Below are 13,966 nucleotides of genomic sequence, written 5' to 3' on the forward strand. Positions count from 1 at the left end.
AATTCCCAGGTTCCTACTTACTGGGTGCTCTCAGTGAGTACAGGCTGTGTTTTGGATCTGCTAAGACTACATTTTCCCACCAGCAAATGAATACAATTCCTGACTCCTTTCATGTTTTGTAGTTTTCTCATTGATACGAGGGAAAACTACCTGCGTGTCACTAAAAGACACCACCTATTTAGTGACTGAAGTAATTCTATGCAGAAGTTTAGCTTACTGCACAGGGACTCTCCTGTGAAGTGGGAATCATGGGCCTTATGACATTTGTGACTAAGCAAGGCTCATTTGTGTGTTTTGGAGTTGGAGCTGAATTCCTAATGTCGGCCAGTTAAGGTCATATTTTATGTGTTTTTAATATGCCCTTTTGGGGTGGAAAACAAAAATAAAATGTTGAGCTGGGTCTCAGCACGAATCTGTTTGCTCATCATTTTAGTCTCATGGGACAAAAGGGAATGTCCATCCAGGACACAGTACTTCTTCACTCATTCCGTTTCTCCAGCTGTCGATATTTAGCCGAGAAGGATCAGGGTCATTTTAAAAAATAACAGCTGAAAAATGCCTTCAAAGGGAGAATAAATGAAATGTTATTTTGATAAAAGCACTACCCTGACCCATATAAAGTTGGTTTTCAGTTTAGAGATCAAAACAAATTTTGTGTCATGTCAGTTAATTAGGTTGTGGCATTACCTTGGGAAATTAGTGAGCAGTTTCCTGACCGCCCCCCCCAATCACTCATTTTTCACCCATAGAATGTGGAAAATACCATCTACAAAAGGGCTTTCTGAGATATGATTCAGCTAACGCTTCCTCAATTTATGGACAGTGTAGGTCTCAGTGGATTTGAGAATCAGTGATGATTAAAATATTCCTGGAAGCAATGGCTTTGAAATATTAACCTACATAAAAGTCCAACAAAGGAACGACTCATTCAGAGAGACTGTAATACCAGGGGCTTAGTTCACTCAAGAAGCAGATCTTTTCTAGCTGGGTTGAACGTCCTGTAAATCTCACCTCTGATTCACCCACAGAACAAAAGAAAAGAAGAAGAAAAGAAAATTCTATAGTTGATCACAAAATGTCTTTTTTGCATTTCCCATGCTAAACTTTAATTTTTAAATGTCTGCAGATATTTGATAAATGATGAATGAACATCCTCTGAAAAATTAGTTCCTTTAGACAGAAGCCAATGGGGACTTTCAATCATGGCGGCTATGTAATTTACATGGTTGCTTTTATTAAAATTTTTGAGGAGGAAGCCGTAATAAAAGGCACTTGTAATGTCACTGATGTGTTAGTATTTCATATGATTTATTATATAATCTTTCCTGTACAATACATGATGTTTTCTTTTATTTCCTGTGTGGTACATATATGTATGTGGGTACACATGTGTGCGTGAGCATTTAGAGGACAGGGGTTTGAAGTCTGGTCTCTTTATCTTCTCTGCTTCACCAAGGCAGCTCTCTCACTGAGCCCAGAGCATGCTCATTTAGCTAGCATGGCCACCAGCCCCAGGAATCCCCTGTCTCCACCTCCTAAAGACCGGAATTATGGGAAAGAGCCAGACCTGCCCAGCTTTCCTGAGGGTCCCAGGGTTCTGGGCTCCAGGCAGTAGCTCACACAGCACATGCTCTATCTACTGAGTCGAATCTCAGCCACCGCATAATGTAAATGTTCCTGAGCTGCTCGCTCGTGTCAGGACAAACACATCTGAAGTATACTCACATTCCTACTACAAGGCATCGCCACTGAGGGACACAGTTAATCATGTTAAATTCAAAGGGTGCCCAAGAGTTACTAGAAGTTAAGAAGATAGAATCTTCGGCCAAATTAAGATGTTTTATGAGCTTTTCTAGAGTCCGTGCATTCATTTACGTCTCCCTGACAGTTGGGAGGCCCAGCTGGGTTCTCCCATATGAACACATCTTTCCCTTCTCACACAATACCCTCCATTCTGACTAAATTGGCTCAGAGCAAGACCTTTGATATAATGATCCATTGCAGCATTTAACTCTTCTGAAATGTTAAATAAAAGATCCATTTTTGTCTCCTAGAATCAGCTTTTCAACAAAAAAATGGGAAGCTTTCATTTGTAAAAAGCCATAGATTTGTGGAAATAAGGTCTATGTGGCAGTTTAGACATATTTAGTTAAACTTCTTTGATCGTGAGGGCCAGAAATAAATTGTGTCAGTAACAGCCATTCTGCTATAAGAAAATGCACAGAACTGCAGCCCTTGGGTCCTCTGAGGAAGGAGGATGAGCCCAGCTTGAGGAAAATGGAGAGCTCACGAGGCTGGGCCAGGAGGGAGCCCTGCACATTGACCCCAGTGTGATCCAGGTCTCCCTGTGTCTTCCCCTTTCTTATCCAGTGGTTGATTCCTCCTTTGTTTCCACATCTTGGTATCTGTTGTGGCAAACCTCTGGCATACCTTATTTCCAATGAGCCTCATATACTCTTATCTCAGGCTCTTCAGCCAACTACCTCATCTTAGTATTAACTCCAGAGAAGAAGTCTGGTCATTTTCTCCTTAGGCCAGGCAGTTGGTCTCATATGTTGAGTCGTTTGGCCATTGCTGACCTGACATTGATGGGGTGGGCAGCTCAGCAAAGGATCAGCGAGCCATGTCACTGGGATATGATTGACCTGTTCTCCAAGTGGGATTCCAGTCTAGTTCTGGTCTCTCTAAAGCCAGAAAATCCACCTCTTCACTCTCCGTGCCATATACCCTTAAGTTTTTGTCCTAGTTTTTCTTATGTAATGTAAAGATAGTCCTAATTTAATCATTTCTGAGAGTCTAAAAGCTCAAAGCTCTACAATCCTCTTACTACACCGTATTAATGTGTTACACATGTTGGAAAAAATAAGTCTTAATTTGAGTGTAGGCGATTGTAAGATAGTCGTGTTTTCTCATGTTTAAACAAAGGAGATTTCTCTTTTAATAAAACCACCAGAATTCACTTATTGCCCCGAGTGACTAAATTGTGCCTTGCATTAAAAATTAAATAAAATTATAGTATCCAAGCATTCTGAGACTATCTGTTGCCCAGTACAGCGTGCTGTATGCAGGTCCAGTTACAGATGTAAAAATCTAAGGCACAGATATGATTTGTTCTAATCCTTCCATAGCTAAGAATGAACCAGAGAAAGCATGCGGATGTGTATGAACTAGTAAGATTTAGAATGAACTATCCCTCGTTGACAGGGAATGGGAGACAAGAATCTTTCTGTGAGCTGGAACAGACAGTGAACATTTTAGGCATTGGGAGTCAGTTGTTCTCTGATGCAGTTGTTTACCTCTGCCAACATGGCCAGCACCGAACAAACCATAGACAATACAGAAGTAAGCAAGAGGAGAGACTGTGTCTCATAAAGTTTGATTTATAGTTGTTAAGATACAAACTTTATATAACTTCCATGTCTCAGGAATATTACATTGTGATCTCTGTATTGTCCTCCATTTGAGGAATTAAAAACTGTTCTTAACACAGCAATCACATTTTCCCCAAGGTCTGAGTCCTCCTTTGCCCATTTGCTTCAACAAACAAAATGTAGCTTTCAATGCCCTTTGGATAGTAAAGTAAACAGGAAAAAAATAGTATAATTTTTATATCAGTTTGATAAAATCCCTTTAAATTATTATTTTACTAAGTTTAATCTGGTACCTTTTGCTTTAGATTAACATCATATATATATGCACATTCGTATAATGTATATTATAAGATTGCATCACTACTTTCGTATTTTATTCCAGGTTATTTGAGACACTACAATCACTGTTTTGGTCAATATTTGGGCTCATCAATCTATATGTTACCAACGTCAAAGCCAAGCATGAGTTCACTGAGTTTGTTGGGGCCACCATGTTTGGGACATACAATGTTATCTCTCTGGTTGTCCTGCTGAACATGTTAATCGCTATGATGAATAATTCTTACCAACTCATTGCCGTAAGTTGACCTTACTTTTAACTCAATATCCTTTCTGCAGAATGTCGGTCTCACCCATATTCCACCTTATCATCATAGGAAATAAATTTGCCATTGATGAGAGAGATCAGAATTGTAAATGGCTAATCGGTGATTTATATGAACCGTGGTGTAGCATAGATGGCTGTATATTAATCTATATTTACACACAGAGAAACAGGGAAAATTAAGTCAGTCTGTTGCCAGGGAGCCGCCACCATGAAACAGTTCAGAAAGAGGTAGGCAGCTCTTTCCAAGTAATCTGCTGGCTCAGCGTAAACAAACTCATGCCAGGTTGGAAAGCTGAAAAGAAAAACCAGAGATAAATCTGCTAAAGGGAATACCAAAGATGAATATGGCACAGAAAGGAAGCTTTCTCCTAAAGCTTAGAAAAAGCAGGGGCTGGAAAGATAGCTAAGCATTTAAGAGCACTGGCTGCTCTTCTAAAGTTCCCAGGTTCAATTCCTAGTATATACATGGAGCTGTCAACAGTGTGTAACTCTACTCCCAGGGCACCTAATACCCTATACTGGCCTCAGCTAGTATTAGGCACACATGTCGTACACAGACCCTTGAAATAAAATTTCTAAAAGCTCAGTAAAAGCAACAGATATAGAAATTATCTTGAATACTCCAGACTAATATGTGACATGGTATATATTATTTAAAATTCTGACTTACAAACAATGTGGTATAATTTACTCAAAATTTCACAATTTCTGCTTAGGCATGATTGCTTATGTCTGTAATCCCAGCGTTTGGAAGGCTGAGGTGGGTAGGTCATTTTGAATTCAAGGCTAGCCTGACCTACATAGTATGTTCCAGACCAACTTGGGCTAAAACATGAAGTTCTGTGCTAAAAAGCACAAAATCAACAGCAAAGAATGTCTTACCAATGGACTGATTATGACTGAGTAAATGCTTTTTACCAAGAACTGGTATGGACACACTGTCAAGAAGTGAGATGTAATCTTTGTCCACTTAAAACTTTGAATTTATAAACTAGTAATCTGATGTAACAAGAATAAATTTAAAAAAAAAAAAAAAAAAAAAACTAGTAATCTGAGTCTACAGAGAACAGCGATACTAAAACACCGAAGCTCACCATGGCATAAAACCTGCATGGGAAGTCGGTCACAGTCTTACTCTAGTGTACATGAAAATTACAGACTTCCCGTTTTTTCACCTGTGACAACAGTTGTGTTGTCCTTGAATCTATAGCTTAGCTTCTGAACTGTTACCTTGATTTTTGTCACACAGCATACTGCAGTTTAGTTCAATTTTCTTCACAGATGTAAATTTTTCTCATACCTGCCACTGATGAAAAGTTGTGGAATGTATTAGAATGCAGCATTTGTGTTGTCGATTCACAGACTGTGTGTAGGAATTCTGCCGACTCTACTGGTCTGGGGATGAACATCAGAATCCGTGGCTATACAGAATTTCATATAACATCCCAGAGCCTGAAGGGTTTTTTGTTGTTGTTTTGTTTTGTTTTGTTTTATTTTGTTTTGTTTTTTTAATAGATTCCATGTATATCCAGAACAACAGAAAACAAAAACAAAAATAAACAAAACCAAAAAAAAAGCAAAACAAAGTAAAACCCAGAAGCCTATCGCCATCAAGCCAGGTACCCAGACAGTTGAAACATGAGATGCCCCAGCTTTGTCCAGAAGAAAGCATTAATCAAGAGTGGCATGACACTGTCTCTCTACGTTTTTTGTGGATCCTGTTTTTCTAGGAAATGGATGGAAAACAGTCTTCAAATCTGCCTTCTTCCTTAGCCAAATGCTGGAACTGTTGTAAGACAAGCAGGCATCGGGACAGACTTAGTCAAGGGAAGGAAGCTCCTTGGGATGTTTGCACGTCGAGCATCTAACTCTGTATCTCCCAGAATCACAGCAATAACGCTGCGAGATCTCTTCTTAGGTCTTGGTACCCACACCTCAGAGCCACAGGGTAAACAGAAGAAAGGAGGGAAGTTAACAACTGCCAAACTCAGTCAACAACACATGCCATAACTAAGGCCTTCTCAGACTTTTACATTTATGATAAATTTCTTATGCATCTACTGTGTGTCATTCATATTCTTGATTTCTTCATAGTCCTTTGTCTCACAACATATAATAGGAACAAAATAAATTAGCAAATAGTTTTAATATTGAGAAAAGAGAGTAGAAAATGCTACGAACGTGCCTCTGCTCTTCTAGGTTTCCCTGGCGTGTGTAGCTTGAATTGAGGAATGGTTTATGAGGCATGGCCAGTTGTGCTGGATTAGCAGGTGATAGTTGACCTGCTGGGACATAAATATCCTGATTAATAGCTCTTGTACAATTACAGCAATACTCAGGGCTGTGATGGAGGCACTGTGCTGCATTGTGTGTTGGTATTTCTCTCTAAATGTTCACCCGTTGTCTGAAGGCGAACGAGGGTTATCCATGTGGAAATGTTTCCACTAAGACATTCCCTGGAGCACCAAAGGCTTATCTGTGAGCGTCTATGCAGGTGACCTTCGCCTGAGCACTGTATAAGACCTGGGCTGAGAGCAAAGCCATGCCTCTGGCTAGCACCTAATGAAACTGAACTGTGCTGTCTTCGTGGCTAGAACTGCAACGTTGCCTCCCAGTCATAATTAACCGCCACAGTCTCTTTAATGCGCTGTAGATCTCTGTTTCCCTGAAGGAAAGAGGAACAGAATGACAGTGACGTGAGTCCTGATGGGTAAGCCATTGTCACTGGAAGTTAGTGGTGTTTTTTTAATAAACCATCTAATTAACGTTCTAAGAACCAGTCCATGTCAGCTTCAGGCTCTGTCTATGAGGTTTATGTCACCTTGTTAATTAGGAAAGCCGTCTACAGTTGTCATCTTCTCTCATTCAGGACCATGCAGATATAGAGTGGAAATTCGCCCGAACAAAGCTTTGGATGAGCTACTTTGAAGAAGGAGGTACCCTGCCTACTCCTTTCAATGTCATCCCAAGCCCCAAGTCCTTGTGGTACCTCGTCAAGTGGATATGGACACACCTGTGTAAGAAAAAGATGAGAAGGAAGCCAGAGAGCTTTGGAACCATTGGGGTAAGGACACGTCCTGTTAGCACTGCACACACTGCCGATCTTATGACTTTCTGCTCTGCCTGATTGCACACAACAAAGCTTAATGTACATTGCCCGTGTTTAACTCTTCACCAGCCCATTTCCTGAAGTAATGATGTCACTCCTGTCTGATGGGGATACACCCTCTTCAAAGAGACCTCCTCGTTCAGTTAGCCTTGGCTTGGGGACGCAGCCCTCTCTCTGTACCCTGATTTGTGTGATTGCAATAGCAACTTATCTGTGGCATAGCTAACACCTGGCTATTTCCCCCTCTGAACTGTACAGTTGATGAGGAACGATGCATGCTATAGTGTCTTCAAGCCCTGGTGTCTAACACTGAATCCGTCATTTTAGGATGATGTTGGCTGTTGGTGTGTCAGGTATAGCCTTTATTTTGCTAATACCTGTTCCCTCTAGTCCTACCGCTCTAACACTTTTGTCAACAGCATTTCTACATCTACTGAGATGATCATGTGAAAAAAATTTAGGATTTTTATTTAATTTCTTTCTTTTATTGATATATATATATATATATATATACATACACACACACACACACACACACACACACACACACACACATACATACTGGAATATCCCTATTTATCCAGGATAAATTCAACTTTATCATGGTGGGTGATCTTTTGGATAGATGCCTGAATTTGGCATGCAATTTTTTTTTTTTTGAGAATTTTTATATCTGTGTTCACTGGGGACACTGGGCTGTAGTTTCTTGTTGTGTCTTTACCTGCTTTTGTATTAAAATAATACAGGCTTAATATAAAGAGTTTGAAAGTGTGTTTTCTGTTCCTTTTTTATGATTAAAGACTAGATCTTTGAAAATCTGTAGAATTCTGCTATGAGTCCATCTAGTCCTGGGTTTTGTTTTTTTTTTAATCTAGAAGGCTTTTATTACTGTCCCTATCCCTTTGTTTTGTTTTGTTTTTTGAAGAACCTAGAAAAGTTATCATTTTCCTTTAGATTTTTTAACTTCATAACTTTATTTTTAAAATTCATAGGCTTTTATAAATAAAATAAATATAATAAGATGAAAGAAAAGATAATATATTGGAATTATACAAACAAAACAAACACAAAACAGAAGGAAAAGTGCCCAGGAAAAGGCACAAGAAACAGACACCCACTCACTCTCACACTCAGGAATCCCAAGCAGTGTTGGGTATGGATTCCATCTTGTGGAGTGGGGCATAAGTCAAATCAGTTATTGATTGCTTACTCCCACAAGCTTTGTGCCACTGGCATATCTTAAAGGTTGGACACCATTGTAGATCAAAGGGTTTCTGACTGGCTTTGCGTTTACATGTGTCTTTTGATAGCATGCAGAGTACCTCCCTGTACCAAAGACAATAGAACATAGGGGTAAAGCCTCTATATAGGCACCAGCTCAACCTCTCCATGTTCAGCGAGTTGTGTGGGTGTTGTCCTCAGCAATGGAGTCTTGCTGTCAGGTTTTGGAGAACAACCTGTAGTCTTGGCAACAGCAGGGGTTGTTGAGAGTTTCCATCTGATCCCTTTGGCCAACTCATTTAGGTGTAACTCAGTGGAACAATGGTTCACATTACATATGCTTTAATACAATCCCTCATGTTACAGCGACCCCCCAACCATGAAAGTATTTCATTGCTACTTCATAACTGTAATTTTGCTACTGTTATGAATCTTAATGTAATAGCTAATATGCAACCCCAAAGGGTTCATGACCCACTGGTTGAGAACCACTGCAATACAAGCTTTATTTAGGTGACAAGACATGGTAAATTGAGGCTCTGTCTCCCCCATTATTTGGCATTTCATTTAGATTGCCTTCATACACACACACACACACACACACACATATATATATATATATATATATATATATATATGTTTTCATACTACCCCTCAAGTGGCACTTAATTTTGGCTCTTTTTCTCCATATTTCCTCCCCCGTCCTCTGCATGTCTCCCTTTCCCTATTTGATCCTCCCATTCCATCCTCAACCCATCTATAGCTATTCTAGTTCCCTTTCCTAAGATGATCTATGTACCTCCATAGTTCCTTACTCTATACCTAACTCTAGTTCTACAGATTATAGCATGGTTATTATTAACTTAACAGCTAATATCCACATGTAAGTGAATAAAGACCATATTTGTCTTTCTGTGTCTGAGTTACCTGACTCAGAGTGAATATTTTTCTAGCTCTATCCATTTAACTGCACATTTTATGATCTCATTTTTTTTTAACAGTTGAGTAATAATGGAGTATAGGTTTTTAAAGTATTCTCTTAATAATATTCTGAATTTCATTACTATCTGTTAGAATGTTTAACTGCTGGTCTCTCTTTGTCCCCTTTTGGCTATTTGGGCTAAGAGTCTGCCAATCTTGTTGAACAAATATCAAAGAACTTACTCTCAAAAAAATAAAAACAGCTTTTAGAAACAAAACAATACAAAGAATCAATGAATCTATTGGTTGATTTCTGCTCTGATTTTTAGTGTTTCTTCCCAGGTACTGGATTTGGTTCTTGCATTTCTATTTATTTTTTAATTATTTAATTAATTATTTATTTTTATTAATTATTTAATTATTTTAATTATTAACTAATTTATTTGTACTCTTTCTGTTTTTCTTAGAGCTATAAATTTCCCTCTTAGGAGTGCGTTTTTCATTCATTAATTAATTTTTTAGCATCTCAAATGCAGCTTCCCTCCCTCCCCTCCCTCAGTCAACCCTCCCACCTCCCCTTTTCCCCCCACCCTCTCCTCTCTTTCATCAGAGAGCTTTTAATGTATCTCAGAGGTTTTCTTGTGTTTTCATTTTATTTTATTTTGGGAATATTTTATTTCTTCTTTAGCTCATGTATTACTCATCTATATGTTCTTTTATCTTTATGAGTTGATGTATTTATTAGAGGTTTATTTATTTATTGTGGAAAGAGAAGATAAGTGAAATGATTTTAACTTTTCTGAAAATTTTAGTATTTGTTTTCTGTTCCAGGCTGTGGTCTGATTTAGAGAAGCTTCCATGGACTGCAAAATAGAATGAATGTTCATTGGTGTTTAGGGGACATGTTCTATAGGTATATGTTAAGTCCATTTGATGTAAGCTGTTATTTAATTTTGAGTTACTCTGTTTGTTTTTTATCAAGATGACCTGTCCATTGGGGAAAGGGAAGTATTGAGACCAAAGCCCAACCACAATCCATGCTTCCTACAAGGCCACACCCACTCCAACAGGCCACACCTCCTAACCCCTTTCAGATAGTGTCATTTCTTAATGACTAAGCATTCAAATATATGACCCTATGTGGGTCCCTCTCATATATATTACCATATTTCAGTCCCTGACTCTACAGCCTTATAACCATATCATAATACAAAAAATGTATTTAGACCAAATTCAAAAGTCTGCATAGGCTGTCACAGTCTCAACCCTGTTTAAAAGTCCATAGTCCCTTCTGGTACTCAAACCATTCTCTTAACTGTAATCGCCTGTAAAATCAAAAACAAAAACAAAAAAAAGGCCAGATCACATACTTCCAATAGACAATGGCACAGAATATGCATTATCATCCTTAAAGGAAGGAAAGGGAGCACAGTAAGGAAATACTGGACCAAAGCAAGACTTTAAACTAGCTGGGCAAACTCCAAATTCTGTATCTTTATGTCTGATGTCAGAGTACTCTTTAGATCTCCAAATCCTTTCAGCTTTGTTGCCTCCAATGTACTTCTCTCTTGGGATGGTTCCTCAACTTGCTCTGAAGCTTTTCTCAGAAAGTATCCCACAGCTCTACCTCGCCAACATCTCAAGGTCTCTAAGAAAATACAGGCTTCACTTCACAGCTTCACCCCTGACATGTGCCTGGCCTCAGTGGCTCTCCTTAGTCAAGAGGGGAGATTCCATTGCCCCTTTCCTGGATGCAGAGCTGCCACGTTGTGCTGCTTTCTGGGGCTGGAACTTGGCCCCCTCATTCAGATACATTTTTTAATCGGTTTTCTGTTTTCGGTGGTTACCTTCACAGCTTAAGCTTTTCTTTAATTACTTTTCACAAGTTGGAAGCTTATGTGGGGGGTCTTGCCCTGAGTTCACCACCCCCTTTATTCAACTTAGGATCAAGCTCTGCCTTTTTATCTCCTTTTATCTGCCTTTTTATCTCCTTGCATACTGAAGTAATCTCCATTACAGTCCCTGGTGCTTCCTTTCTCCTCAAACTGTACATTTTTAAAATTTTTTCTTGCTCAGTTTCTCCTTTTCATTATATATCTGCATAAGAGTGGCCACTAATAGCCATGAGACACAGTCACTACTAGGCTACTTTGAAATCTCCTGCCAATGCCATTAATCCAAATATGGATATGGACAAAGAGCAGCCACATTCTTTGCCAAAATATCACAAGAATGATTGATCTTTAGGCCATTTACTAATACTCTTCTTCTCTGAAACTTTTTTTTATGTTGTCCTAATCTACATTGCGATCAGCACCATTGCCTTTTGTGCTCCTACCAGTTTGGCCCGTTAAGCCCTGCTTAGAGCGTTCAACTGCTTTTCTAATCTAAAATCTCAACGTCCACATTCCACCATGAAGAAACATGGTCACAGTGATACTTCAGTCCCTAGTACCAATTTCTGTTCTGATACCTAAAGATCAAGCATTCAAATACAGGAGCATATGAGCCCATTGCCGTTCAAACCACCACAGGTCCTGATATTCTGAAAGCTTCTACTTGGCCCATTGTGCTAGTAAAGGCTTTGGGTTGGGTTTTCCAGTGTCAGATTTTTTTCAACTTGAGTAGTCCTTAATATTTCCATCTATTTACAGAATATAGTTTTCAAATCCTGAATTGACTTTGTTATTTCACTCAGCTGCATGTCAGTGTTTTCTTGCACATCGCTCAGGCATTGCCGTCCTCTTTAAGTTCATTGGAGTGTTTGGTCTTGTCTTTTTAAACTTCTTTAGTTCTTTAAAGTTTATGGTTGTTCTTTTAAATCTATGTTTTGGGGGGTCATCCAGATCATTCTCATTGGACACCATTTCTATAGGAGTCCTTGGTTAGAGGCAGGGACATATGTTCTCACTGGAGACCATTTCTGTAGGAGACCTTGATTGGGGCATGCATATAATTTCTTTGCCTTTCCTAACACTTTTGTTTTGCTATGTGACCTAGGCACATGGACTTCTTTCATGTGTCTGGACAGAGTCTTGCCTGTGTCAGGTTGGGCCAGCATGACAGCTGCATATCTCAAAGTGGCCTTGGGATTGTGGACATGGCATGGGGAAGCTTTGGTTAGGGGTAACTCACCAGAAAAAGTGTACAGAAGCTGTGAAACTAGAACAATGGCTTAGCTTTGGACTGGTGGTGGCAAGTGAGGTTCTTTCTTCTTGTCCTTGACTTCATGCTCACACAGCTTGGGATTAACTTTCACAGGCTCTCTCCTTCTGAGAGTGTCATGGGTTGTCCACTCAACCCAGGATCGATTCTAATTCTAACAAGAAATTGACTGGCATGGGAGAATTGCTGCTCAGGGGTGGTGATTATGTTCGCTCCTATATACTCTGGCTTCTGAGCTTGAGCAATCAGAGTTGGAGAATAAATTTGACCTTAAAAAAATCACAGCTGGATTTGGAGAATATCATAGGAAACCTCCTACTAACATTCTGTCTTTAGCAGTGACTTTAGGAAAGAACAGAATTCCTTTAACCGAATTTTGATTTGTTCATTAGGCCATGTTAAATTCTACTAATTTTTAAAATGTTATAGAATAAATGAGTTGGACAGGAGAAGTCATGGGGATCAGTAAGCAACAATGGCATATGCTCCACAGGTCAGGAACGCAGCTAGAATTTGAGATCTAGAGAGTGAACAAAGGTGGGGCCTCCATCCTTGCATCTTTGGGAAAAATACAGCAGTGAGGACATGACAGTAATGTCTGTTAAGCTAGTAAGTATACTAATGTGGCAATGCACAAGATGCTTTACAAACAATGGATGCACAATAACTGACATTGTATGTCAGCTATGTACACAACAGTTTCAGGCATGCAGGCATCAGCTTACTCTCTCAGGATCGAAGTGTACTTACTGTATTTTATTCTAAGAATGTTTTAAAGATAGGGTCTCTTAATGTAGCCCAGGCTGGCCTGGAACTCATAAAGATACAGCTGTCTTTGCCTCCCCAGGGTTGAGGTTGAAGGGCTGCACTACCATACCCGATTAAATTTCTAAGATTGTTTTAAATGTATTTTCAAGGAAAAAGGAAATCAATGACTCTTGTTACCTTAGTTACTACGACTTAGTACATTATCTCACACAAAAGTGTTTTTATTTTGAAAAAGGAAAGCCAACTCTTGGAAATGTCTTTCATATTTCAATTTCAGGCAAATCAGGGAGGCTTTTAGGTTTCAGTGTGCCCATGAAACTTCTAACAGTCTATCACACTCTCCTGTAATTGTACATCCTCCTGTTCTGCCCACACGAAGGCTGGAGGGCCACTCTTAGAACTGCCTATCAGCTGTCGCCCAAGCCCCTCACTGACAATCTTAATCTATGGCACCTCCAGTTCTTAGATGCAAGGAGTGTCTCGAAATTCATTTGGGCTTCCTCCAATCTAAGCACCAAGGATCACAAACCCTGGTTTGCTTCTGAAGTCAGAAAAGCTTAGTTTGCTCAGGGTGCATGGTCACAGATGCATGGCCACAGATGATGCGTGGCCACAGATGAAATTCAGTTTTCTATTAAAGGAACAATTCTCATTTTTCAGAACAAGACCTTAAGTGATGTGAGCTACAGAGTTTTCTTGACTACAGATTACTGTTCTCAAAACACAGAATTCTTCTGATGCCTCTATTTTTAAGTTTGCATCTCTAGCTTTAATCTGATGCACACCAAGTTAACTTAGGCTCAT

The 13,966-nt window shown here is 39.3% G+C and overlaps 1 protein-coding gene across 4 annotated transcripts in view; it reads left to right on the plus strand.

Moving 5' to 3' along the window:
• The window catches only part of Trpc4 (transient receptor potential cation channel subfamily C member 4), a 162,869-nt gene that overhangs the window by 137,987 nt on the left and 10,916 nt on the right, over positions 1 to 13,966 (plus strand). For all 4 annotated transcript variants that reach the window (XM_051157135.1, XM_051157137.1, XM_051157136.1 and 1 more), the window contains 2 exons: positions 3,754 to 3,949; positions 6,848 to 7,042. In XM_051157135.1, the coding sequence (XP_051013092.1) occupies positions 3,754 to 3,949; positions 6,848 to 7,042 (391 nt within the window). The remainder of the gene's footprint in view (positions 1 to 3,753; positions 3,950 to 6,847; positions 7,043 to 13,966) is intronic.

This window comes from Acomys russatus, chromosome 15 (genome assembly GCF_903995435.1).
Source record: "Acomys russatus chromosome 15, mAcoRus1.1, whole genome shotgun sequence".
NCBI lineage: Eukaryota > Metazoa > Chordata > Mammalia > Rodentia > Muridae > Acomys > Acomys russatus.